This window comes from Esox lucius, chromosome 7 (assembly GCF_011004845.1).
Source record: "Esox lucius isolate fEsoLuc1 chromosome 7, fEsoLuc1.pri, whole genome shotgun sequence".
Lineage (NCBI taxonomy): Eukaryota > Metazoa > Chordata > Actinopteri > Esociformes > Esocidae > Esox > Esox lucius.
Genome location: NC_047575.1, coordinates 41,707,332 through 41,731,859, shown reverse-complemented (window position 1 = coordinate 41,731,859; position 24,528 = coordinate 41,707,332). Strand labels below are relative to the sequence as shown.

Sequence of the window (24,528 nt, the reverse complement as noted above, 5' to 3'; positions counted from 1 at the left end):
GTGGGGCGATGTAGTGAGCTTATAACAGGGAAAGTTTAAAGGATACAGTTTAGTTGTGCGTTTACAATGGTAGACAGTCTCAATCACTGACTATTCAAACTATCCTATGTTAAGTTTATTAGTAAATTATGACTTTGTATATATATATTTTTAATTGGAATAATTGAAACGTGTTTGAGAAACCTCTTTGTAGGATGATATGAAATGTTAAGGATATTTGAAATAATTTGGTGTTTGTTAATTACACAATAACCTAGACTATTCTATACACTGTCATCGGTGCAGGTCTATAACAATAGGCGGAACAGTCTATTAAAGTAGACTTTGGTTACGAGGCTCTTGCTTCTCGATAAGAGATCGGGTTTATTACGTTGATGGTCATTATTTATTGGAAACACAGTGGAAACGAAAAAAAAATCCTCACAAAACATATGCTGATATAATTCATGTGGTCTATTGTTGTTGGATCTTAACAATTGAACGAATTCTACTGAACATCGTAGACTAATACAACTTAAATTAAACAGTATTTTCAGTCTATTGAAAGAAATTTTCCCCATGAACATTTCCGAGTGTTATGTAAACCCGTGTTTGGCGTTGTGACTGAACTCCGTATCGCTGAAGATGCGGTGAGACGCGCTTTCATATAGGTGAAGTTCTATATTGAACCGTAATTTAACAGTTACGTGCAGCTTTTACAACTGTTAGTTTTATGGCGAACCAAAAAGTTAAACATTTAGGATACATGCATTAGGGTGAAAGCAAGATAGTTGAAGACCTGCCAGAACTTTGACGTCAACAAGCTTAGACAAGTTACAGTCCTCATTATGCGCTCGCGCTGCTTTGAATAGAACAGTGGGTCTACTGCGTCCCTTCGAATGCGCGTACAGTTCTCACGTGTAAATCCTGCAGTTATGTTAATCCAACAAGCAGAAATGCAATTTTCTTTTTGACAATGGTTTAAACGTTTTTTATTTTATTTGAATGGACGCTCGAAGTACTATATTCCATTCCTTTCACAGCGAACGACACCTGTGTTATAGATTGCGTTTGGAGTCCCTGGACTTGAAATTCACCATCAGCTGAATGATCACCATCACCTTCATAATTTTCATTATCATCCTCACTGACAAAACACGACTGGGGTTTCACACGACTAGTAGCCTATACTTAGTATTGGTGTCTGATGCATGTCAGATTCGTCTCCATCATCACTGTCATTATCATAATCATCAACAATATCATTAATATCTTGAATTCAGTGATATGGTCCAATACTCTTATCTACAACATAAACGTTTCCACCACTAATCCACGATTTGGATTCAAGCCGAAACTGATTCCAGAACTGTGCTCAAGGGCGACTGCTACCCAGAGCCCAATTTTTCTCTCTGGCTATTATGCTGTCATCTGTCCTCTCCTGTGTAACACCCAGTCACCCAACACAGCAGCACCGTCTAAGTACCGACAGGAAGACAGCCAGTCGGTCCATGAAGCAGAGGGAGAAGAGAGCGGAGGGGAGAGGAAAGGAGAAGCGGAGGGGAGAACCCGCCACCAGTTTATCTATGCATTTTAATGAGGCTTCTCTGAAAAAATATGCAAATACATTGTCATCAGGAGAGAAAAATAGAGGACAGCAACGGTGCGTACGAGTGTCTGGAAGAAGGTGTGTTGGAGTGTGTGTGCTAGGCGCATGTGTGCTTTCATGTGACTCAGTGTGTGTGTGTGTGTGTGTGTGTGGGGGGGGGGGGGGCACCCACGGGATATAGGGGTACAGAAGGAGAGAGAAGAGAGAGAAGGAAGGGGATGCAGAAAGGGGGGCTGTTTTTTGTGTGGGTAGGGTGCAGGGGGCTGTTGTTCAGAGATTAGTAGGACAGACCGTATGGGTGTAGAGTACCCACCGCCCACTTCTTACCCCTCTTACTTCAGAAAAACTGTAGGCCCAAAAAACTCCCAAACTTCCTCTCTCTCCAGTATTCATTTTCCTTCTTTAAATCCAAACCATTACAATAATATTACAATAATGAAACGGAACTAATATGGATAACAAAGAATGATTACACACACACACACACATTTACATATATATATATATATATATATATATATATATATATATATATATATATACATATATATATATATATTATATGTAATATCTCAATTCAGTATATATTTTTAACATTTAACAAGGCTATAGTACCGTCTAGCTAAAGTGATCTATTTTTCAGAAATCCCCATTGTATGTGTTTGCTGTTTCTATTTCAATTATGTACTACCATAGACAATAAGGTGTAATACGTTTGTGTCACCAACGAGAGGCGGAACACTAACTCTGCGCTTCCGATTCGAAGGGGACAGTAAAATATGCAGCACAACCGGCGTCAAACCTCTAACCGGAAATAGAACGTTTCGATCACGAAAAAGCGGTGCACATGGTAACACCCGACAGGTGACAGGAGTTGATGAATGAAATACGTTCAGATGGATATTTGTGATCATATTCACATTAGAATTGAAAGGAATTATCTTTTTACCGAGGTATGTAAAATATTTGACAAGGTTTGTAGTCTAATGTTAGTGCATTCTCAAGTAACTCTGGCGTTAGCTCAGCTAACTAGCATCGCTAAGAATCGAACGTAGTTGCTTGTCACCTGCACCACGCTAATAACGTCGTTATTTAGTTTTCTGGTTAAAAGAAACGTTTGATGTGTTTGAGTATGTTTTTTGACAGTAGCAATCTCTAAGGGATCATATAACCTGTTTTTCATGCATGGTTCTGAAATAATGGCAATACTGTGAAGTAGTTACAGTAACATTTAGGCATGGGTTCTATCTAGTCATCTACTTGGATACGTTGATCTTATCTGTTGGCTATAAACTGGCTACATTACATTAGTCAGTGTGCAAAGTTGAATAACATATTCCAAAAGCATGTGTCTTATCACTGGGCCAGCAGAATTCCATTGGCTGTTGGTTCATTCTCTTTGCCTGTCTTCTAGCTCATGCCTCTCTTGGTAAAATAATACTACATAACATTGTTTAATGCCTTGTTTTTTTGCCCGCTATAGCCTTGCATTTCCACGTGGAGGATGGATGCCATTGGTATTGTTGACTGAATGGCATTGGACGCCGGGCAGAAAGACCACTACAAGGATCAACTCTTCTTTGCCTGTGATGAGTGGCGAAGGCAATGGTTTGGGGGCCCTGGGCCTGCTGGCGGGGTATTTGGGAAAAGTCAGTTGAACTCATAGTATTGCCTTCCTCTCCTACCACCTCATGTCACTTGTGCAAAGCTACTTTGGGTGCAATTCAATTGGGCTGAATGAATCTACCTGCTGTCATCCCAAATCAAAATTCAAACAAAAATCTATGAAAAACGGAAGTCGTTGGTATCAAAGGCGAAAGGTTTTGATCTGTAGTGTGTGGATATTTTTGAGGGTGAAGTCGAGTTGACATTCTTCCTTGTGCAATGTACACACGGCGTGTACATAACTGGATTGATACTCCAGTGTACTCTGATGTTATGACACACTCTCTGTTCTGAGGCCAAGTTTTTAGTTTACTACTTCCCAATACTCATACCCCCCAAAAATAACATTAGATACTCAATTATGCTGTGTACAATACTGTGATATGCATCTATGCAGCTAGTATTCGATTCTGGATGATTTTCCATGTTCTCTGTTATACTGACATTTGACAATACTGAACTGTACTCCGTTATCCTGTGTGAAGAGTTACCTCCTAGGTGACCCGGCCCCGCCCCCTTCTCTTTCATCATAGGTTGTTAACGTGTTCCGTTCTGTACTGATTGGTCCCTGCAGGTCCAGGAACGCGCTGCCTCGTTGGATAGCTGTCCCTGGTGTGCCGCTAATGGACAGATTCAGGCCCTGCGGTCTTATAGGATAACCATCCATAAGTCAATCACCCTCTGCACCGACCCACAGGTAGGATAGCAGTTGAGGCTCACACCCAGTTTCACATAGCTGAATCAGAACTGTCTGAAACTCAATTACCGGTAAGTTAGTGTTCTGTAGAGGTATACTGTAATCAAGGTTTGCTTTGTTGTCTGGTATTGTACCAGTATAAGTAGAGAACAAAGACGTGGTTGAATTTTGTGTTACTCTGACAGTTGTAAATCCAGCCAGACACTGTTAAAGCATCCTTTCACTGTTTTTCCATAGAGTACTTCATAGAGGGTGTGCTCTGTCATGGGCTTTGTCTTTCTGTGCCAGTGAATGCCAGTACTAAGGCAATGATGTGAATTGAATCTGCCAGTCAGATAATGATAATATTTAGTCTTTGCTGCACTTGCCCATCTTTTTGCCAGGAGGCTGTCGTTGAAGTCAATATAAAATTTATTGACACCTCTTTTCCCTTTTCTCCATAGTGCTTATTCCCGTTGGTCTCTAGACCCCTGGAGGATGTGCTGGCAAGCCTTGCTCCACCCGAACCACAATTCCCGATTGGGGGCAAAAGGAAGACTCCAAGTGGGTCGGAGAACACCTCCCCCAAGCGCACACGATCAGTGGTGTCTGACGTGATGGTCGACCCTGGGGAGATGGACTGCGGCATCAGCGCCACTGAGCTCTGTGTGGGACATGAGTGTTGTAATGGGAAAGTGCACTCACAGACTGTCTCCTCCTTTACAACCTGCCAATCAGAACCCACTAATGTGGTGGACAACAGCCTCCCACTTCCTGTGATTGGGAGGGTAGGGGCCGGCAGGTGTCACATGGATTCTAATTGGCCAAAGCCTGAGAGAACCAGGGACGAGGATGGAGAGGGAGAAGACGGTGTCTATCTCCTGGGGGAGGGTACGCCTGCCCCTGGGATGAACGGACCGGTGCCAGCCTATCAAGTGGCGGCGTCGAGTGAGGAGGATATGGAGACTGAGTCCACGTCAGAGGAGGTTCAGGTGAACTCCCCTTCAGAGGAGGCCGTGTGTGTCCCTGAGAAGACTTCGGCTGCTCAACAAATGTCTGCGCCCGTCGTAGAGGGGTCTCGGTCAGCGTCACCGGTGGTCCCTGACCTGGAGGACACCGTCTGTCTCCTGGAGGCTCTGACTGCCCCGGCTACACCCGTGCAAGTAAAGGAGGGTCGATCTTCACGACGGAATGTGTCCGCGCCGGACGAGGCTGTGTCTCCCGCAGTAGAAGTGAAACCGCCCCGGGCGGTTGTACCAGTCGGGGGCCTGGCTCCACCGTCGTCTGTGTCTGCCTTGCAGGAGGCGGTTGTGATGCTACAGGAGGTTCTGCCTGTCGCTGCTGTTGAGATGGACCAGGAAGTACCGGCCACCCCTGCAATGGGGCCAGTCTCAGTGTTCCCGGAGGTGCCGGCTGTTTCACCGGAGACTTCAGCTGTAAAGCAGGATGTTCTGCCTGTCGGTCAGAAGGCCAAGGGAGAAGCAGCGCCTTCAAACGTGTTGGAGGAGGAAGTGGCTCCCCGTGTGACTGTGGAAGGGGCTTCTCCATCAGTGGAGGCTGGGGAGGTTCTACCAGCCTTGGCTGAAGCTGCCTCCCAGAAAGATGAGGAGGAAGGAGATGATGAGGCAGACGGTCATGCTCCTTCTATCTGGATGAATAATGATTACGAAAAGGAACTGCCTGGCTTTGACGAGGAGGAAGGGACGGAGGGAGATCGCCCCCCAGGGGTGGTTTGTAAGCCCTGCATTGTGGACCTCAGTCACAGTAAGGTGTCTGAAGATCACGTTGACGACAAGGATGCAGAGGAGGATCTGCCTGTCTTTGACAAGGAAGAGGAAGAGTGCCCCCCAGGGGTGGTTTGTAAGCCGTGCCTTGTGGACCTCAGTCAGAGCAAAGTGTCTGATGATGAGGATGTTGTAGATGATGATGATGGTGGTCCTGTCCAAGCTAAAACAGGACAGAACGGGCAACGACCAGTCAGCAGCGAGGATGAGGTGACTGACATACCTGAGTACAAGGAAGGAGGAGTCACAGCACTGGAACTGGGTATCTTGTCGCGGCCAAGAGAGAATATTGTCCGGGCGAGAAAAACTAATTTTATTAAATACATGCCGACGGTAATACCCGACTTTGACCTGGAAGTAATGTTGAAAGGGACGTTCGTCCCAGTTCCCGGGCCTCACCTGTTCTGGAAGAATGAGAACAGCCTGTGTTGGCTGGACAGCTTGCTGGTAGCTCTGGTCCACTGCTGCAGTCTGAGGGACAGACGACCCACTAAGAGGCCCGGTGAAGGTCACCCGGTCTGGGACCTGTGTGAGAGATACGATCGGGTCTGTGGTCTCCTCACAGCTCACCAACGAGCTGGCCCAGGTGGGTGAATATATGTTTTAGCTGGTAGGCTGAGAATCTTTTTTTCTCACACATTCTTCATCCTGTCACTCTGGTATGTGTTCAGTGCTCTCCTCTAATATCGGCACCCTAGGTAAATATTAGCGGTGAGAACAAATAGTCGAATTGTCGACACTTCGACAAGGATGGCATTTATCAATATCAGTTTAATCTAATTTTCAAAACTTTACTACCGACTGTAATGACTAAACAAATCTGGCTAACAGCCAAGTAAAGGAAATTATCGCGGCTAGTGAAAGCATACCTGTGCATCCTGGCAACATCTGTACCGTTTAAAAGGGTTTTCTCAGCTGCGGGCCTCATAGTCCACAGACTACATAAGCCTACTCATCTACTCCTGGTGCTCCTCCATGCACGCTTTTCTAAATAAGAGTAAATTATCATAATATGGAGATTGCTTAATGATTCTTAAAATGTTTAAGATTTTTTTTGTTCATTAATTTTATATAATTTATTCATATTAAGCTTCCTTCCAAGGATATTTTTTTTAATTCACTGGAACTTGAATGCATCGGTAGGTTTGTTTGATTCAATTTAATGCACACTTTAACGGAGCTCTGTTAGTCTATATATTAAGTGTAGTTTCGTTTGGAAAGTATAGTTTTAAGGGAATGTATATTAAAAAATTGCGAAGTTTATAGTTAATTTGCAATTGTAATTAATGGAAAAGCTTGTAACAATTATTTGAAACAAATCACTTGTAGTAATATACTAATGACTTGAAAGGCCTATGCATTAAATTATTTGCTGCTGTTATAGCATTTCTGAATCTGTCTCCTGAGGAAAAGTATATCTAGACTAATTGTTTATACTAAAACGATTTGAGGCTGTTAATTACATTTTTAAATAAGATGTTGAGATTATTGCATAGCATATTAAAATTTAAATTCATTTATTTTTCATTTAGTGCCTCTCTTCTTGGCATGAGTGTGCAGGGTCAACTATTCAACGACAAGTTGAGGAATTATCGATAATGAAAATATTTGTCATGCACATCCCTAGTGAATATGAGCAAAATGTACCTTAAACTTAAGTTAATGTAAAAAAAACAAAAACAACAATCTTATTTTTGCTAAACAAAGATTTATCTCAAATGTGTGCTATAGTTATTGGCACCCCTTCAATTGCAATATCCCTTTGCCAAGAAAACATCTGAGTGTTCTCCTATGTGTATTGAGGTTGGAGAACTAATGTTAAGGCATCCGTTCGTCCCATAGGTTTTCAATGGGGTTTATGTTAAGATCTCATGTAATTTCTGCTGGTTCTTGTCAGAGTTCTTGTAGGTGATGGTTTGTGAACGCATTTTAGCTTTGCAGACAGGAATCACGATTTCAGTCAGATTGTTAAATGTCAGCGAGACACGTGATGGTTGGCTGATTTTAACCCAATACGGTTGTTCATGAGATGGATGGCTAGCTAGTACCAAGATGGGTAATTGAGCTAGCAGCATGGTAGACATTGGTTGTTAAACCTCCACAGGTATCCATGGGAATTCTCTCCCGGCATGTATCTGTTCTGTTATGTCGTATCACAGACGACAAGCCCGTGGAGTACAATCAGTAACTTTGTTGTTAGCAGTAGGCTTACTGGTTTAACAACTGTGGGTGCAGGTACTTACAGACAGACCGCTATAAGCGACAACTGAACCGAGAAACAATGTGGCCTACCACAACTGAGTTAGTGTTGGTTACCATAGTAACAACAATGCTCTGTTCGAAGTAGGTTTGGTATGTTGTCTAAAAATTACTTCACAGATGTTATACGTTTTTGTAAATTGAATACAAATTAAACACACCCACATGAAATAATGTAGTTGGCTAGGTAAGCAGATTTGTATTATCTGTGTGCAATATTATTCTTGTTGTAATTATTAGGCTATAGGCCTGTTGTTATAATTGTATTAATTATTATAGTTAGACCTAACCAGAATTAAACAGTGTTGGAGGGAGATGCATTAGCCTACTTCATTAACAATGCTCATCAGTGCTACAGTCATGTTCCCCTGTCGTTGCGTGTGGAAGCACCTTCAACAGCTGCTTGTTTTGGTGCTCATCAACAACTGAAGTCTGTAGGTGCCTTAATTCAGTTGAGTTGGTGTCTTTATGTATTTTTTGCATGGGGTGTTGTTGTGAAATTGGTCTTAAATTGTATTTGAATTGACATTAATGTCTTAAATTGGACTTGCTGAAACCTGCAGAGACCCTGATATTATTAACCAGCGTTTTTGTCAGCAACCTGCCTTTCATTGGGTCTATTGATCTGTTGGTTTCCGAGGCATACATAACCAGGGTTAGGGTTACATTGGGACCAGTAGAGGGCGCCACACATCCTTTGAAAGGTTGTCCTGCCATTAGTGCTCTCGGCTACAGTATACCGCGTAATATGCCGGTAATGCAACTTTTGTAATGACAGACTGTGATGCAACATCTCCTTCACAATCCTTGAAATCAATTATATTGTTGAATTATTTACACAGTTTTAATACCGTTTACCCCTGGTTGTATGTGAGCTGAGATGCAAAGACGGCAGATTACTGTTACTGAAAATGGGCACAGTCAAAAGATTCTATGTAAACTTGATGATCACATTGTGTAATTGTAGCATGTGTTTATACACAGTATCAGTCAAAATGATTTGACACATACTATAGTTTACTCTTTTCTAATGTTGAATTACAGTGAGGATATCAAAACTATGAAAATACACATCATGTAACAATAAAAAAAGGGTTAAAAGGATCAAAATACATTTAATATTGTCTATTCTTCAAAGTAGCCGTCCTTTGCCTTGATGACAGCTTGGTGTACTCTTCAAATTCTCTAAGTAAGCTTCATGAGGTTGTTGCTTATCTGTAAGTGACATTGTTAGATTACCAGCAAAAAAACAGATGTTCTCCATAACTGATAAAGCATGCAGGCAACATCTCATTATAGTCTTTCCTCATTCTGTATCAATTAAAATTAGTGTGAATACTTCCACTTTAAAGGCTGTTGCAGCTATCCACCCAAACGTTTCATATACGGGTAGAGCACTGTGAACCAGGACTGGCTATTGTGATACTAATGAAAGTAACAACTTGATTGTTTGAAAAGTAACGTATTGTTTAACATGCTAAGTAACTCGTTACCCCATTGTACAATGTCACCTGAGTACACGTAATGCCTTACTCTCCACACTGTAAACAACCGCAGGGCTCAACATTCAACTTTTTTGCCACTGGGCCAGTGGGTTTGAAACAGTTTTTACTGTGCCCTCCAAAATGTTTACTGTCTCCCTCCAAAAGTTGTAATTTATCAGTTTCAACAAAACTAATGACTCATAAGTTATGTAATTCTGTTAATATGTTTTATTGTTTAATACATACATCCTGGATATAAAAAACATAAAAATGTAATGACATTTCTAATGATAAAAAAATTAAAAGGTAATAGTCAACCAAACCATTTACTTTTCAAACAAAACAAACTAAGAGACCTCAAACATGACATGCTCTCTCTCCTGTTGACAACCATCTCTGCACAACTCTATCTGGCTGAAGCTGTACAACCTCTGGTCCTTCAATGCTAATGTATAATCGTTTCCATAGCATTTTGTACAGACAGGCTGCTCCTCAAATTGGTTTTGATTCTCTTCAGTGTGCTGAATCCTCGCTCAATTAAAAACATAATACTTTCCTTAAACATTTATTCTGCCTTAATCATCCACCTCCATTATTAAATCGCAAAACAAAACATTTCTAGAATTGTAAAACGGCATAGGCTAATCATTAAAATGTTTTGAATGTCATAACATTGACTATCAAAACACAACGGCGGGGGAAGATTGGGACAAAACTAGCTACATGTTTTCAACCATTGTCTGACCGTCCTAAAAAATTATTAGTAGACGTAGCTAGCTACTTGCCTGCAACACGCCACATCAGTATGATGCCGACTACCCAGGTTGACACCAATCTTCTTTGAGCTCATAATTATCCTTTGCTGCCATCTTTACTTTTAGTGTCTCCTGCCAGTTGTTTAAAAGAATGTATTGAGATTGGAGAAATAACATCTGACAACCACTCGTCACATCACTACTCACCTGTTGATTGGCTAACTGTGTGCGCTGCAAAACAACTGCAGGATGTTGAGTTTATAACGCGGTTTTTAAAACTTTCAAAAAACATTTTGCACTGGCCCGATCGGGACAGTGAGTTGCTAGTTCAACTGTCCCGAAGCCATCGTTATTGTCGAGGAATGGTACTGTCAGGAATGGTAGTGAACATGGGGGAGTGATTCCTGAATTTAATCTCTCCACCTTCATGTTTATTTCTCCACCTTTCCAGGCGACATAATGCAAACTCCCTCCATGGTTCTCCAGAGGGTTCAGATGGAGATGCAGGCCATCAGGGTTTCGATCTTCAATCTGCTGGAGCCTCAGCTGAAAAGCAATCAGGGTTAGGAGCCTGGCTGGGGTCAGGAGTCATGAGCTGACCAATTATCTTTTTATTTTGTATTAATTGGCCATTTGACCAATGGGATCGGCTCTAAAGGAAAGGTCTCTTGTTTAAAGCCTTTCAACTCCAGATGTTAATTTCAGTTTTACTTGACCTGCCCCTTGCGGTATTGTCCTCTCGCAGGTCGAAAGGAGACGCCGGTGTTCGCCCTGCGCTTTCTCCTCCGGGCAGACTCCTGGGCAGAGCCTCTCTTCCAGCACATGTTTGAATGGCAGTTTGACTGTGTGTCGGCAACCTGTGGTTACGCCACCAAAACCAAGTAAAAACCATGTTTGCCTTCTTCAGACAGTTTTCTAGAAATGACCCACGTGTGAAGGTTACATATTTATTTTGCTGATGGTAAAATGCAAATCTGTGCCATCACAGCATTGCAAGAATTCACAGAGGAAACATTCTCAGTTATTAATAATTTATTATTATAAATGTATACATTTTAAGTATCTAAACTTACCAACATTGACAAGCAGTATTATGACTCTTCAGAAAACTGGACCCAGCAGATGTATACCAGGTCAGGCATTGAGGCAGTTTTTGTGCAACATTTAAGAGGTCCAAAAGCATCATACAAAGAACAAAAAACCCTGCAAACCTTATTGTGACTGCCAGTTAAATCTTCCAAGTTTCTAATTGTTTACCAACCAGGACAAATGGTTCACCGCAAGCTATGTCTGTTAGTGTTTAACTGGGCTTGTAAATGGTAAGAACCGGAGGACACTATGCTGAATGGTAGCTTTTAAGGCAATGTCAGAGAATAATTTGCATGAAACCAACAGGGGGGGAAAACTGACCTAACAGGACCCATTGTTTGTATGTAGTTAACGTGGTTCCAATGCAATGTTAGATCATTTGTGTAACTTGAATGTAGGTGCTGGACAGACCTGACGGGACCTGCCGTGTGACTTTTACAGGTGTAAGAAGACCCTGACCAGATTCTGCAAGGTGGTTCATGACTGGCACCCTCTCAACGCCACCTACCTAACGCGGTGCAGCAAGTGTAATAAGAGTAAACAGAACAGGACGTTGGTGTTGGAGAGGTAGGGGTGCAACCTTTAATGCTTGTGCTGGATCTCAATTGAGGACGGCATACATTCAGGGTGGTTAGTAGCCTTTTGCCACTCTGCTACAGAGTAATGCACTTAGAATAGTCTGGACAACTTTAGGATTTGGTGCCATCCTTGGCGACCCTGATGTAGTCAATCCTGATCAGACCCATGCAGCTTCCTAAGTCTCCTCACAGCTTTGCAGGAATTTACCTTCACCTGTCCATTTGATAAATGCAAACACATTTATAATCTGTCCTCCATTGTCATGGGAAAGGCTACGAGCTTAAAAATAAAGACATAGTGGTTGAGCTTCATAAATCAGGCAGTGAATTGCGAAAAGCAGGGAATTTTGGACCATTTACCCACGCTTTGATCTCTCAACTTTTTATATACTCATAGTTGCTTTGATAATCGGTTTATAGTAGCAGTAAGGCATCTCATGGGTTTGTGGTGTATTGCCGATGTACCATGACTAAGGACAGCTCTTACAGCTGTTCTTAGTCATGGTACATTTGTTGCTTTTCTACTCTTCCTTACTTAAGCTGACACATATGTGTTGTTTTCCCTGTCAGTGTGGCTCCTGTGCTGGTGCTGCATTTTGCAGAAGGTCTGCCGAAAAATGATGTCAGTATCTACTCCTTCACCTTCCAGCAGCAGAAGTACTCTGTCAGCACGGTCATACAGTACAACAAGAAACGCAATCACTTTGTCACCTGGATACGCACAACTGACGGTCTGTGCAAACATTTTACTTAATCAGCTAATGATGATAACATTCAATGCTATTATTTTACAAGCGAAAGGCCTCTGTCTCTAATCATTTAAATCAGTTATGAATTGCTATTCATTAGGTATCGACATTCTGTTAGGTGACACCAGAAATAAGTGAATCATCTGTTCAGCAACCCAGTACTTTTAGGAACAATGTAACAACCATGTCATTGTTGTGAGTCTAATGTAAAACTCTCATTCCTCCCTTGTCCACCCTCCATCTCTCCTCACAGGATCATGGCTGGAATTTGACGATCTGAAGCATCCCAGCTGTGTCTCCCACACCCAACTGGTGGTACCACCGAGAGAGATCTACGTGGTCTTCTGGGAGTTGGATACCGATAGGCTGGACCCGGTCCCACAGACAATCAGCTCTCACCCTCCTGAAAACATAAGTTCTTCTTTGACACAGAATGAACTGATGCATCCTAACTTCGCCAAACAATTTGTCGATAACTCACTTGTCCCTTCCCAGAAAGTCTCAGATGCAGACACAGATATGGACACCCCCATAAGAGCCTGTAACGGTATGGACACACCGTTAACGTATGACAAAGATTTGTCCACTGCACCTACACCTGACCTACCGGTTCTGTCCCAGACTCCCAACCCCTCTCTCGCTTCCCTTCACGACAATACAGCTGTTGCCGAGGTACTCCCAGTCTCCGACAACAGCGATGATATGTGCACCACAGTGACCGCTGGTAACATTGGTGACACTTCCGTTGGTTCCGCCACGTTTCTCAACACATTCGAAGACCTTTCTCACAGCGACACAGTTACCTTGACACTTGTAGAGATCCAAGTTGACTCCGGTGGGAAGCCGTTGGACGACAGCAACGTCATTCCAGCTGCCGAAAATAATGGAAACCTCGGTACTCTCCATTCTGCTTCTGACCCTGAAGCTGAGGTGCCCTCACCTGCCCCTGATATCACCATTACTACTCATGAAATACCTCAAACTGGCTCTGAAATTACCCATGAAACATCTACACCGGCCCGTGAAGTTATGCCTCAGTCTGACAAGCTTCCTGAAACGGACGACGAAGACGTTGTCAGTGAAATGCCGTCGTCCCCTGATACGTCCAGTGAGTTCCTCCCTGACAGCAGCAGCTCTTCTGAGCCTGACTCGGGACAACCCAGTCCTCCCAGGCGCAGGAGGAGCACGAAAGCCGTCAGTAGACCCAGGAAAACCTCCAGAGCTCCAGTCGCGTCAGAAGCTAAAGTGGCCACGTCAGAATCATCACCCGCTGCGGTTACACCGGTGGCTCTTCCTGGATACGGTGCTAGCATAATCCTCCCCTCGGTTGTATCTACGATGTCACCACCATGTGTGGAACCCAGCGCCACGACACCGGCAACCTGCAGCACCCCATCTCCGCCGAACAAACCCATCCTTCCTCCCCCTCTGGATCCCAATGCCCGATGGTCTTACCTGCTCACTCGCCACCCCAGCCAAGCGCCGCTAACCTCCCCACCCCCCGGAACCCAGGGATCACCGGCTCCCTTTAACCAGGTTGACCGTTTAAAACCTAACCAGTTCCAGCAGCCCTTACAGGGCAGACAACCCGGCCTCAACCTAGGCGCCAGTTTGGCGAAGCCTTTGCCGCGCCCTAAACCCAAACTCCGTAAGGAAGACAACGAGGCCCTGCTGCTGAAGGCCGCCGAGATGTACGGAGGGTTCCAGGTCAAAAGCAGGAACGTGAATGCCAACACGAACCTGAACAGCATCTCTTCTAATACTTTTCCTCCCAGCCAGCTGACGACGGACCATCGCAGTGATGTCTGGAAGACTCCAAGTCAACCGTTCGCCGCTGCCCAGCAAAAACTCCCGGTCAACAACACCAACACTGCAGCAGTGATCTCACTTCCTCCCTCTCCTGGATTCACAGTTCTCCATAATGTCCCATCCTCCAGGAAACGCACGTCTGACAGCCAGGCTTTGAAGTCGGCCAGTCTCACTGAGACGGACGCCCTCAGGTACAAGCTGCTGAAGAAGCTGAAGGCCAAGAAGAAGAAACTGGAGAAGCTGAATCAGGTGTTGGGGTACCAGGAAGGAGGAGCGGGGGCCGTGACCCCTAGGCCAGACAGTACTGACCTTTGCTCCCCTGTCACCGTTAGCTCCAGTACCTCTGTCTACGACAGCCCTGCCTACAACGAGTTCTTCGCTGACCTTCTGTCCCCCGCACCGACTGTCCAAAACCTGTCACCAGACAGCACAGGCTTCCTGGATATGTTAGCAACCAATGGGCAAGACGGGGCCTCTGCTTGTGTACAGAATTCAGTTGGAGCCTCACAGGTGGTGGCCTCTCTGACTTTACAACCGGCCAGTCACACTGCAGGAGTGCCACAGCTTGGTATGGATGGGCCAGTCGGGACTTCTGGTGAGACCTTCCTAGATGAGTTAATGTCTGGGTCGGCCAGTCAGCAGACAGAGATGGACAACGAAGCCCTCCGTGCTCTCGACCTGTTCTTTTAGCCCAGTCACAGACTAACTCCCGCGCAACACTTTGCTGGGATGTAGAAACTTTATCTCAGATCGGCGGCTAATGATGCGTCCCGAAATTGCACCCCATTCCCTATATGGCGTTTTCCTCTTGATCATGGCCTGTGGTAAAATGTATTGCAGTAGAGATTGTAATAAAAATTATCTCTATCTCAACGAGTAGTTCACTATACAGGGGTTAGGGTATGTTTTCGGATGCAGACAGCTGTTAGGAAAAACGCTGTGCTAGGGCTCCTATTAGTTAGGAGAATGTGTTGTTGTTTATATTTGGTTTGTTCCGGGAGGCACATGTTCTACAAAACACAACCAAGCAGCTAGCTAACTCTGGCAGGCACTGATTTAAAAAATAAATTTTCCACAAATAATTTAGATGTTGATTGTGTTATTGTTAATATTTCATGCATGTTTGACCCCAATGGCACTATATACACTTGAACTCTACTTATGATCAGGCCCCATTGGGTGTTATGGACAGTTTGCATTTGATCCTTTGTAGAGGAAAGCAGACGGACACATTTTAGAACACGCTCTGTTTTGTTGCTTTTTGCTCCGTCTCGGTTATATGAAGACGTGAAATCTAGGATAACAGCCTGACATATAGGATAGCTGGATTTTATTGTATAAGTTGTTCAATACTCATTGTCGGAAAATATTTTTGTAATTTAATGTCTCACAAGTTGTAAAATGTTGTACAGAGTCAAATACTGTTTTTGTAATTAAAATAAAGGTTAATGGTGTTAACATGAAATTGCTTTTTTCTGGTAGTTGTCAGAATGTAAAATGTTTGTTTTATCATGAGTTTATCATTATGCATCACCTGGATGTATAATAGACCACGAGATCGCAGGACTTCTACACACGATCTCCAATATGGTTATCCATTGATGTACTGTGCCTCCCCAGAAGCAAATTAATCTGTGTGGAAATAATGGCATAAGCAGACTGGTACCCAGGCAGAAACCAACAGAAATGTATACAGAAAATTAAAACGTTTTATTTTTTCGTTTGATTAAGGTTTGCTTTAGACTTGTAGATGTGGTGTCATTACACAGGTGTGATCAAATGTAACTGCTGGAAGAACGTGGGTTGTTATCTTGCAACACCAAATGATAAATCTCTACAGGTTGATTACATACAATATACAACGTCACTGCCACGTGTTGGAGCATATGCGTAAAACCCTGTTTGTTTATCCGATTTCGGCCTTTCGATGTAGCTAAACATCTTAATTGTATTTGATGTAGTTAGCTTTTGTCCAGTGTTATCACATGCTCATGAATGTGTACCAATCAGGTGTGAGTATCTTCCCCCTTCGAAATAAAACATGAGAATACGTACTGGCAAAAATGTCATTCCCATACCGGGAGTCGAACCCGGGCCGCCTGGGTGAAAACCAGGAATCCTAACCGCTAGACCATATGGGATGTTGAGTGTTAATGGTTCAAACACGAGTTTCAATATAGAGCGCAAAGGAAATAGAAAGGGGAGGGTGTTTATTTTAAACATGCACCAACCAGTTAAAAAAAGTCTGAGAATAATTTGCATAGTAGCGGGGGAAAAAGTGTAACAGTACTTGTGTAAGAGAGAGAGAGAGGGAGACGGGGTGAGTGGATTATAACTCCGGTCCCTTCCTTGTTCTTTATATTAAATCACCTGCCTTCCTTGTGTTCTCTTCCTTATCTATCCGTTACGAGTCGTCATGGTGACCGTAGTGGTAGTGGAGAACATCTTCCTCTTGGTCATCGTCACCCTCTTCAGCGTCCTGCAGAATGGTGAGAAAATATTATAAAATTGAAATCATATATTTTTTTATGATTCATTTTTGTCATAGAAAGGTTGTCTGACATAAAAGATAACATTGGCAAAGTTACTTACATTTTAATGTGACTGAGTGATTTAGAGTTTAGATATATCTTTTTATTTCTTTTTATGAATTTTATATAGCCTATAATACCTTACTCAAAAAAAAAGCTGTTGCTATACTTGATTGTCATTTTGTTGTGTGTATCTCATAGAGGATGGATATTCATTATTTGCCTTCATACAATTTTTGTCATTTACAGCTTTCTTCGCAACTAAGGTTGAGAGGGAGGGTAAAGTGCAAAACACCCAAACATCTGCTTTTAAAAGAGTGTCATGTGCCAAGTAAGTTACAGTCTCTCACAATCAAACACACAAAGACAGACAGAAATGCACACACATGCACAGAAAGAGCTCAAACCCAGACCATTAGAAGCCATTGTGTCTGTATTTATAGTAACTTATTCAACCATCTAGTGATTCCACTGTGCTTAATATTTTCATTGAAATGAATGGCCATATCCCTAATTACTGTGCGAGGACACAACCTCAGTCATGCCATTGTGTCTTCACACGTTGAAGTGGCTGCCTGGGTGTGGGAGGTTTTGCTTATCGCACAGATCAATGCCCCAACTTTACATGTGATTTCCATCTCTCATGCCGGACATTAGCAAACGCTAGTTACAGGGTGTTTCCTCTTGCACACACTATAAATAGTGCACAAGAGTTACCATGGCACCATGCTCTGTTTGAAACTAGTGAAAACAGTGTATGGGGTTAGGGTTCCGGTAATCCACACACTCACTAAAAGCCTGTTGGGTGAAATTCTTGGAGCTTTCTGTGTGTTTCTACAATGGGCCTGCACAGAGGTTAGTTGTACTAAGGTTCGACAAGGCACATATAATGAAAAAGCAATATTGTAGATTTTTATTAATGAACTGACTTCTGATCGAAACAGCATATAGGGGGCATCTCAATAGATTAATGTGGCTTCTTTTACTTCTCTATTAAGAACAACTAGAAGCAAGGCAAGGATATGAATAAAGGAAATTACACATATTAAAGGAACAGAGGGTCAACTCAGAGCTGTTGCTTAAGGCATCATCTTTATTCGTGGTGATGTGCTGTCTGAAGTAAAAAGGAAGTAAAAGACCTCTGTCCTGCCTAGGATGGATTCATGCGCAGTGGACAGAAAAAAACACTTGTTCAACCTGTTGAAACCGTTTTACATGAGGTCCGTGTGGATCTTGGCAGGAGGCAGGGAGGTTAATATAATACAGGGAAAGGACATTATTTGAGACCATTAAGAAGCCATTGACTGAGGATGCAACCAATGAACCAATGGAAGATAAAGGCCAGTCCTGTTAAACAGATTCTGAGTGCAGTTTGTCATGTGGCTGTGGTGCAATGTTTCACACAGGAAATGTTCAGTTTTAACCCACACTTCTTCCTCTCTACAACAAACTGATATGGAAGGTTACAGTCATTCCTTTTCTCTATATAGCATGCATTTTGTAAGCTAATCTTTGGAATAAGCAATCACTTAAAAAAACACACAATCCAGAACGTTTTCTTGCTCTCTATTCATTGACATTGACTTGAGCTCTGTGTTGGATGAGATGTTTGTTGCTCAACATGAAGGGGTTGTAGCAAACACGTTTGTTTTCACAATAGTGCTTATTGACATTTCATAATTTTTTTCCAAAGCTAGGGGAGATTTGTATTGTTTGTGTCGAATGACAAGGTGAAAACCTACATACTTGTGATTGCTTATTAGGCAATTATTAAGTCCTGAAGTAAATTTTGTTTTTAAAAGTGATAGTGCCAACTATTATCAACCGTCATCTGATCATGCTGAGCAAGTGAGGAGACCTTTACATGCAATATTTGGTTTGTGTTCTTTCACATTTAAATTTACTGAAACATTTGTTCCCCCACAGATGTTTATCCACGGCGTTAACCTTTAACGCTGCTGAATCACATGGATGCATGGCTTTAAATGATGTTGACTATGAATCTGGCCAAACCAAGCAGATATCAGATCAACGGTTGTAATATGTTCTACTGGATTGGCGTCCCCAGCAATTTCAACCAAGCTCCTCAAAATGCAGGAAAATTTAAAAAATGACATGCTCACTGCCAAGACTTTTGTAGCCTATTCGAAAACACAAAAACTAATCTCAGTTCACCCAGAAGTAAAGATGCCTGATTAAAGTCTGGCTCCTTGTTAGGTGCATTTAAACCCGGCACTGATGTGTTCCTGTCTCTATGTGCCCTCCAGCCGTAACTGCATGGACTCCTACCCTACCTTCCTGGCTGTTATGTGGTGTGCCGGACTGTGCCTTAACCAAGGTACACACACTCACGCACACATATGTGCACACACACAGCAGGCAGTTAAACACACACACATATAGTGGTTGGTTTGGATTTCCTAAGCAATAGGGGTTTGTTTAGTTTGATTTCCTAACCACTACTGGTTTGTTCGACAGCTCCTGCTGCCTTCGCAGGACTCATCTACCTAGTGGCCAGACAGAAGTACTTTGTTGGGTATATGGGTCAGACATCACAAAGGTGAGGCCTATGTATATGCGTGTGTGAAGTAGTTACTGTAAGTTTGTGTAATTGCGTGTGTGTGTGTGTGAGACTGTCAGCAGGCCGCTGTCTTTGTTTGACTGTGTTTCTATCTGACAGCACTCCGGGCTACATGTTTGGGAAGCGCGTCCTGTCCTTCCTGTTCGTGATGTGCATTGTGGGTATCTTAAACTTCCTGCTGATGCGTTACATTGGCAATGACTATAAGGAGACTGTGGAAATGATCACCAATGCTGCATCCACTCTGCTCCTCATCCCATGAACCTCCACTCGGCTCCTCATCCCATGAACCTCCACTCTACTCCTCATCCCATGAACCTCCACTCTGCTCCTTGTCCCATGAACCTCCACTCTGCTCCTTGTCCCATGAACCTCCACTCGGCTCCTCGTCCCATGAACCCCCACTCTTCTCCTCGTCCCATGAGCCTGTGTTTGAGAGAGGTACTAGGGTAGTAACTATAAGGTCTATGGTAGAGTTCGGCAATGAGTGGCCCGCAGGCTGAACATCCTGCAGGGGATTTTCTTTGCCCCTCCCCCTATCATGTATTGCCCCCCCCCCCTCCCCGATCGTTTATTTTAAACATGGATTAGGGGAAACAACAAAACAAATCACTGGTATTCAATAAAGAAAATCTTCATTATAACAAATCTTTTCCCAAGTGTTCCCAGAAATAAATAAAACATGTGTACAGTATAGAGGGTATCAGCTGTGTGTAATGATTTTAAATGCAAATGTTAAAACAACTTAATGTTCTAATAAATATAAAAACATTATAATTGTCTGTGTGGAAATATTAATAAAAGCAGTCATACACTACATGCTTATAAATTCCATGGAACAAAGCACAATAACACAACTTCCACATGTGTACACATTGATGTGTACATGATCTTACACTACAGAAGACAAAAGACAAATGTGTTATAACAACATCATTGGTTTTTATTTTACAACGTCGCCACAGCATATATTACAACTCACTAAAACTGATCATGCAAAGTATTCAAGGGTAATTCTTCTGGTACTTAAACAAGCTTGTCGGAACGTATTATTCTGTTCAACAGTGCAGCAGGGGGGTAAAGGCCTCAACCCAGAACAGCATTACAAATATGAGTTGTATACATTAACTGACAATGCATTTCCGACAACCACAATTTAAATGATACAAGTTTGCTGAGGCAAAAGCTCCTCCCAGTGGTCGAATCTGTCATAGCACGTAAAACACCCTGAAGCGTCTCTCTTCAATTGACAGGGGTCGCTGTAACCTCTCTGTTTTGGAAGGCGCATTCATGAGCAACTGGCATGTGGGCAAATTCTGACCTCCGAGTGGGAGAATACACCTGAACGCTTTTTGAGAACTCCAAGTAGTAACTTTTGGCTAGCTAGCCTTAACATTACTTAAATGTCAGTACTGTTGCCTGTTAGTTGTCGTCATATAAACGCTCTCAACTCAAACGTCTGAAATTGAACAAATTCCAGAATCTATACATGAGGGAGGAGTAGATGTAATTTCAAGGATTAAAACATGATCATTTAACTTTTTATGTGGAAAAAACACATCAGTTATAATAAGTTATTATACAAAGGATGATATTTAAAAAGTGAATAATGTATGTTTTTATGTCATGCCTGTTTTTTTCTTCTTATCAGATATTCAAGTTTATTTGTAAGCTCTAAATCCTCTTATTTTACTGAGTGGCCTTTGTGCGGTGTCACGTGGCCTTTGTGCCCTAAACATTCTTGTGACACTGAAGGCCAAATGGCCTTGCCCCTAAGATGACGAAATTCCAAGCCTGGTGGCTGTCTGCTAAGACACGGGCCTAGGTCCAGTCTTTTTGAACAATCGCTGATTCTGGCCGAGCTCATCTTCCATGATAGGTGATCTACATGTAAGAGATAATAAACTAAATCAAAAAGTGTACATGGATCAGCGCCACATGATTCTGGATCCGATGGCTATTTACGATCGACATTTCAGTAATTAGAAGACACTGTTATTCATAGAAAATCTTTTTTTTTTTTTTAAAGCTTTTTTGTTTCATGCCTATAAATATAGAACATTAATGAACCATTCATTTAATTACCCTTAACTGTCGTTTGCTGAAGCCCAACCAGTGTGGGAAGTCAAACAAGGCGTCAGAGTAATACTTCAGTGTGAAGCAGGTGTCCTTCCAGACAGGCCGATCTGTCCCCCCATCACTCAGGAGACAGAGACGCCCTCCTGCCCAGCCATGCAACGCATCACTGAGGTCAATCTGAGGACAGGGTAGAGGTGGACAGGCCTCTAAACATCACATTAAACCATCAGACATTATTAAATACTTTGTCCAACGTCATCATAACGTAACGTCAATGTATTTGTGATGGTTTGAGTGGGAACGAACACACCCAGACTGTTTTAAGAAGGACAGACATCGTCTTCCAGAAAAGACAGATAGAAACGTACGTCGACCCTGTAGCTCTCGCCGGCTACGGAGGAGATGGCCCTGTCCAAGCCTCTCTCCATCTCCCAACGGATCAGAGAGTTACTCCCGTCAATGGCCACCACATACCGCTGGAGCACTGGAGAAGAAGGGGAAGGAGGCAGAGAGAGAGAGAGAGAGGAAGTGGACAGAACAGGGAAGTAGGGGGGAGAGAATGAAATGAAGAGTGGAAGAGAGGAGGGGAAGAGAGAATTTAGATGTAAAGAGAGAATGCGGGACAGGGAAAGCAAGAGGGGAAAAGAGTGTGGGGGGAACGCCAGGATCCAAAATGAATGCAGGTACTGCACTGCTGTCTTTACAGGCAATGTTGGTGGAGATTACCGTTCACTGTAAATTCTATAGGCTATATGGGCAATTACACGGAACGCACAACCTGAGCATTAAAAACAATTTCCATTAACATAAAGATTGCTTACAATTTTGTAATTTTGTGTCTGCACTTCCTCTGTAGTTTTCTATAATGATGTACAACAAAACGTTAATTTAAGTAATTACTTAAGTAATGAAGTAATATCTGGGCGGAGATATCATTTTGGGTAAAAATGTCACAATCAGCGAATGCTGGAATAGCCCATATGTCAGCTAACTCGGAAATTGCCTTTAAAAGACGAAATGCTTATGATCGCTTCCAGTTTGTATCTAGACTATAGTCGCTTCTAGGTTTCTGCGTTGGGAACGGAACCAAACAGCACGGTGTAAAAGACGTGTCCGTTAGTTGTGACTGACTCCGTACCGCCAGCCACCGGACAAAAGCAGCTCTTTTGCCCCAAATGACAACCTAATTCCTATATTGTGCACAACATTTGACTAACGAGTGCGCTTCAAGGAATGACGTAGCCTACCATTTGGGATGAACGCACAATGATTCAGTATTACTTCAAGGGCCAGCCAAGATTAAAATTAAAACAATCAGAAGCTGTAAAACAGTATGATTAAGAAATATGTGGTAGGCATATTGGGGGATAATATTTACTCTGATCGACACATTCTATGTATCACGGTTTTACTAAACGAGACCTTGGGTTACGAATGCACTCTGGGTTTTACTGTCTCTTGATCACGCCACAGCCCCAAGCTCTATTATGCGGATAGAGTACAGCAACAAAAATTACCTCTGAGGGATTTGGGTGCTTTCTTTTCTGAGGAAGGCTTATCGTCACAAACAGACACTAGTAGATAGATCTTTTTGGAGGTTACGCTCTTCCTGAAGCAATAGTAATCTCTCAAATTACTCACTTTCAATTTTCTGAAAGAAAAGAGACGGTTGATTGTTTTCAACAGTCAAAGTTGGATACATTTTGGAATGGAAGTTAATACGTTAATGGGCGATTGAATTATGTTTTCAAGGATGACTAATCTATGTTTTAAATTGAGTTATTACTTACTTTCCCAGAGACTGCTGGAAGACTACGTTAGCTCCTCTGGAGGACTCGAAGTTATCGATGAAAACGCAGCAGTTTTTTGGATCGCTTTTAACAAATCTGACCCCATTCCCGATGTTAGCCACTACCGTGAAACCGGGTGGAGGGTTTCGCAAAAACTCCTCAAATTCTGTAACTTCCATCGTAGGCTTAACCGGAAGCGTCTGTTGATTATAACGGTCTGTTGGTTTAGACGTCTCTCTCCTACGCTGCCTCTGTTTTTCCCTCCAGCGATTCCAGTCCAGATGGAATCACGTGATAAGAAAAAAAGTTAGCTTTTCCTCAGATGAACTGTCACATCACGTCTCTTTATCAAATATACTTTGAATTAATTGCTTAAATATTCTGTTTGCTGATGTATTATGTGCCGTTATACACTGATGACCCGAAACAAAAACATTACGATCTCCTGCCTAGTTATGCTGTTGGTTCTTCGCATGCAGCTAAAACGGCACCGACCTGCCGAGACATGGACTCTACAAGACCGCTGAAGGTGTCCTGTGGTATCTGACACCAAGACATTAGCAGAAGATCCTTCCAGTCCTGTAAATTGCGAGGTGGAGCCGCCGTGGATGGGACTTGTTGGTTCAGCACATCCCACAGATGCTCAATCGAATTGAGATCTGGGGAATTTGGAGGCCAACACCTTGGACTCTTCATGTTCCTCAAACCATTCCCGAACAATGTGTGCAATGTGGCAGGGTGCATTATCCTGCTGAAAGATGCCACTGTCAAATACCATTGCCATTAAGGGGTGTACCTATTCTGCAGTCAGGTTTACGTAGGTGGTAGGTGTCAAAATGACATCCACATGAATGCCCAGACCCAGGGTTTCCCAGCAGAACATTGCCTGGAGCACCACACTCCCTCCGCCGGTTTGTGTTCCCACAATGCATCCTGGTGCCGTCACTTCCTCTGGTAAACTGTTCACACGTACACAGCCGTCCACGTGATGTGAAAGAAAAATATGACGCATCGGATTAGGCGACCTTCTTCCACGGCTCCAAGGCCCAGTTCCGACGCGCGCGTGCCCATTGTAGGTGCTTTCGACAGTGGACAGGGGTCATCATGGGCA

The 24,528-nt window shown here is 42.9% G+C and overlaps 3 protein-coding genes and 1 non-coding gene across 4 annotated transcripts; 2 read left to right on the top strand and 2 right to left on the bottom strand.

Moving 5' to 3' along the window:
• Positions 1–2,376: 2,376 nt before the first annotated feature.
• Positions 2,377–15,901, top strand: uspl1 (ubiquitin specific peptidase like 1). Its single transcript, XM_010904258.4, has 9 exons — positions 2,377–2,541; positions 3,072–3,237; positions 3,828–3,950; positions 4,394–6,299; positions 10,663–10,773; positions 10,957–11,092; positions 11,742–11,867; positions 12,449–12,609; positions 12,881–15,901. The coding sequence occupies exons 2-9, from the start codon at positions 3,097–3,099 to the stop codon at positions 15,124–15,126; spliced, it is 4,950 nt and encodes a 1,649-aa protein (XP_010902560.2). The 5' UTR covers positions 2,377–2,541; positions 3,072–3,096; the 3' UTR covers positions 15,127–15,901.
• Positions 15,902–16,505: 604 nt separating this feature from the next.
• On the bottom strand, positions 16,506–16,577 carry trnae-uuc. The gene has a single exon. It is a non-coding gene; the product is annotated as a tRNA-Glu (tRNA).
• A 165-nt stretch (positions 16,578–16,742) lies between these two features.
• alox5ap (arachidonate 5-lipoxygenase-activating protein) lies at positions 16,743–20,244 on the top strand. The gene is made up of 5 exons (XM_010904257.3): positions 16,743–16,925; positions 17,217–17,298; positions 19,235–19,305; positions 19,446–19,527; positions 19,648–20,244. Exons 1-5 carry the CDS (start codon positions 16,853–16,855, stop codon positions 19,808–19,810), a joined length of 471 nt encoding a protein of 156 aa, XP_010902559.1. The 5' UTR covers positions 16,743–16,852; the 3' UTR covers positions 19,811–20,244.
• Positions 20,245–20,476: 232 nt separating this feature from the next.
• Positions 20,477–23,711, bottom strand: LOC105030404 (mesenteric estrogen-dependent adipogenesis protein). Its single transcript, XM_010904255.4, has 5 exons — positions 23,418–23,711; positions 23,145–23,278; positions 21,996–22,111; positions 21,634–21,804; positions 20,477–21,432 (listed from the first exon to the last, which is right to left on the bottom strand). The coding sequence occupies exons 1-5, from the start codon at positions 23,594–23,596 to the stop codon at positions 21,412–21,414; spliced, it is 621 nt and encodes a 206-aa protein (XP_010902557.2). The 5' UTR covers positions 23,597–23,711; the 3' UTR covers positions 20,477–21,411.
• Between the last annotated feature and the right edge of the window lie 817 nt (positions 23,712–24,528).

Bases quoted from the DNA above. Each gene is read 5' to 3' on its own strand.
- alox5ap (XM_010904257.3), top strand. From the start codon at position 16,853: ATGGTGACCGTAGTGGTAGTGGAGAACATCTTCCTCTTGGTCATCGTC. The intron at 17,299-19,234 runs GTAAGTTACAGT...TGTGCCCTCCAG, and splicing joins AAAAGAGTGTCATGTGCCAA to CCGTAACTGCATGGACTCCT. The intron at 19,528-19,647 runs GTGAGGCCTATG...TCTATCTGACAG, and splicing joins ATGGGTCAGACATCACAAAG to CACTCCGGGCTACATGTTTG.
- LOC105030404 (XM_010904255.4), bottom strand. From the start codon at position 23,596: ATGGAAGTTACAGAATTTGAGGAGTTTTTGCGAAACCCTCCACCCGGT. The intron at 22,112-23,144 runs GTAATTTTTGTT...CTTCTTCTCCAG, and splicing joins AGCACCCAAATCCCTCAGAG to TGCTCCAGCGGTATGTGGTG. The intron at 21,433-21,633 runs GTAATTAAATGA...TCTTACATGTAG, and splicing joins TCAGCAAACGACAGTTAAGG to ATCACCTATCATGGAAGATG.
- uspl1 (XM_010904258.4), top strand. From the start codon at position 3,097: ATGCCATTGGTATTGTTGACTGAATGGCATTGGACGCCGGGCAGAAAG. The intron at 3,951-4,393 runs GTAGGATAGCAG...TTTTCTCCATAG, and splicing joins CCCTCTGCACCGACCCACAG to TGCTTATTCCCGTTGGTCTC. The intron at 10,774-10,956 runs GTTAGGAGCCTG...GTCCTCTCGCAG, and splicing joins TCAGCTGAAAAGCAATCAGG to GTCGAAAGGAGACGCCGGTG.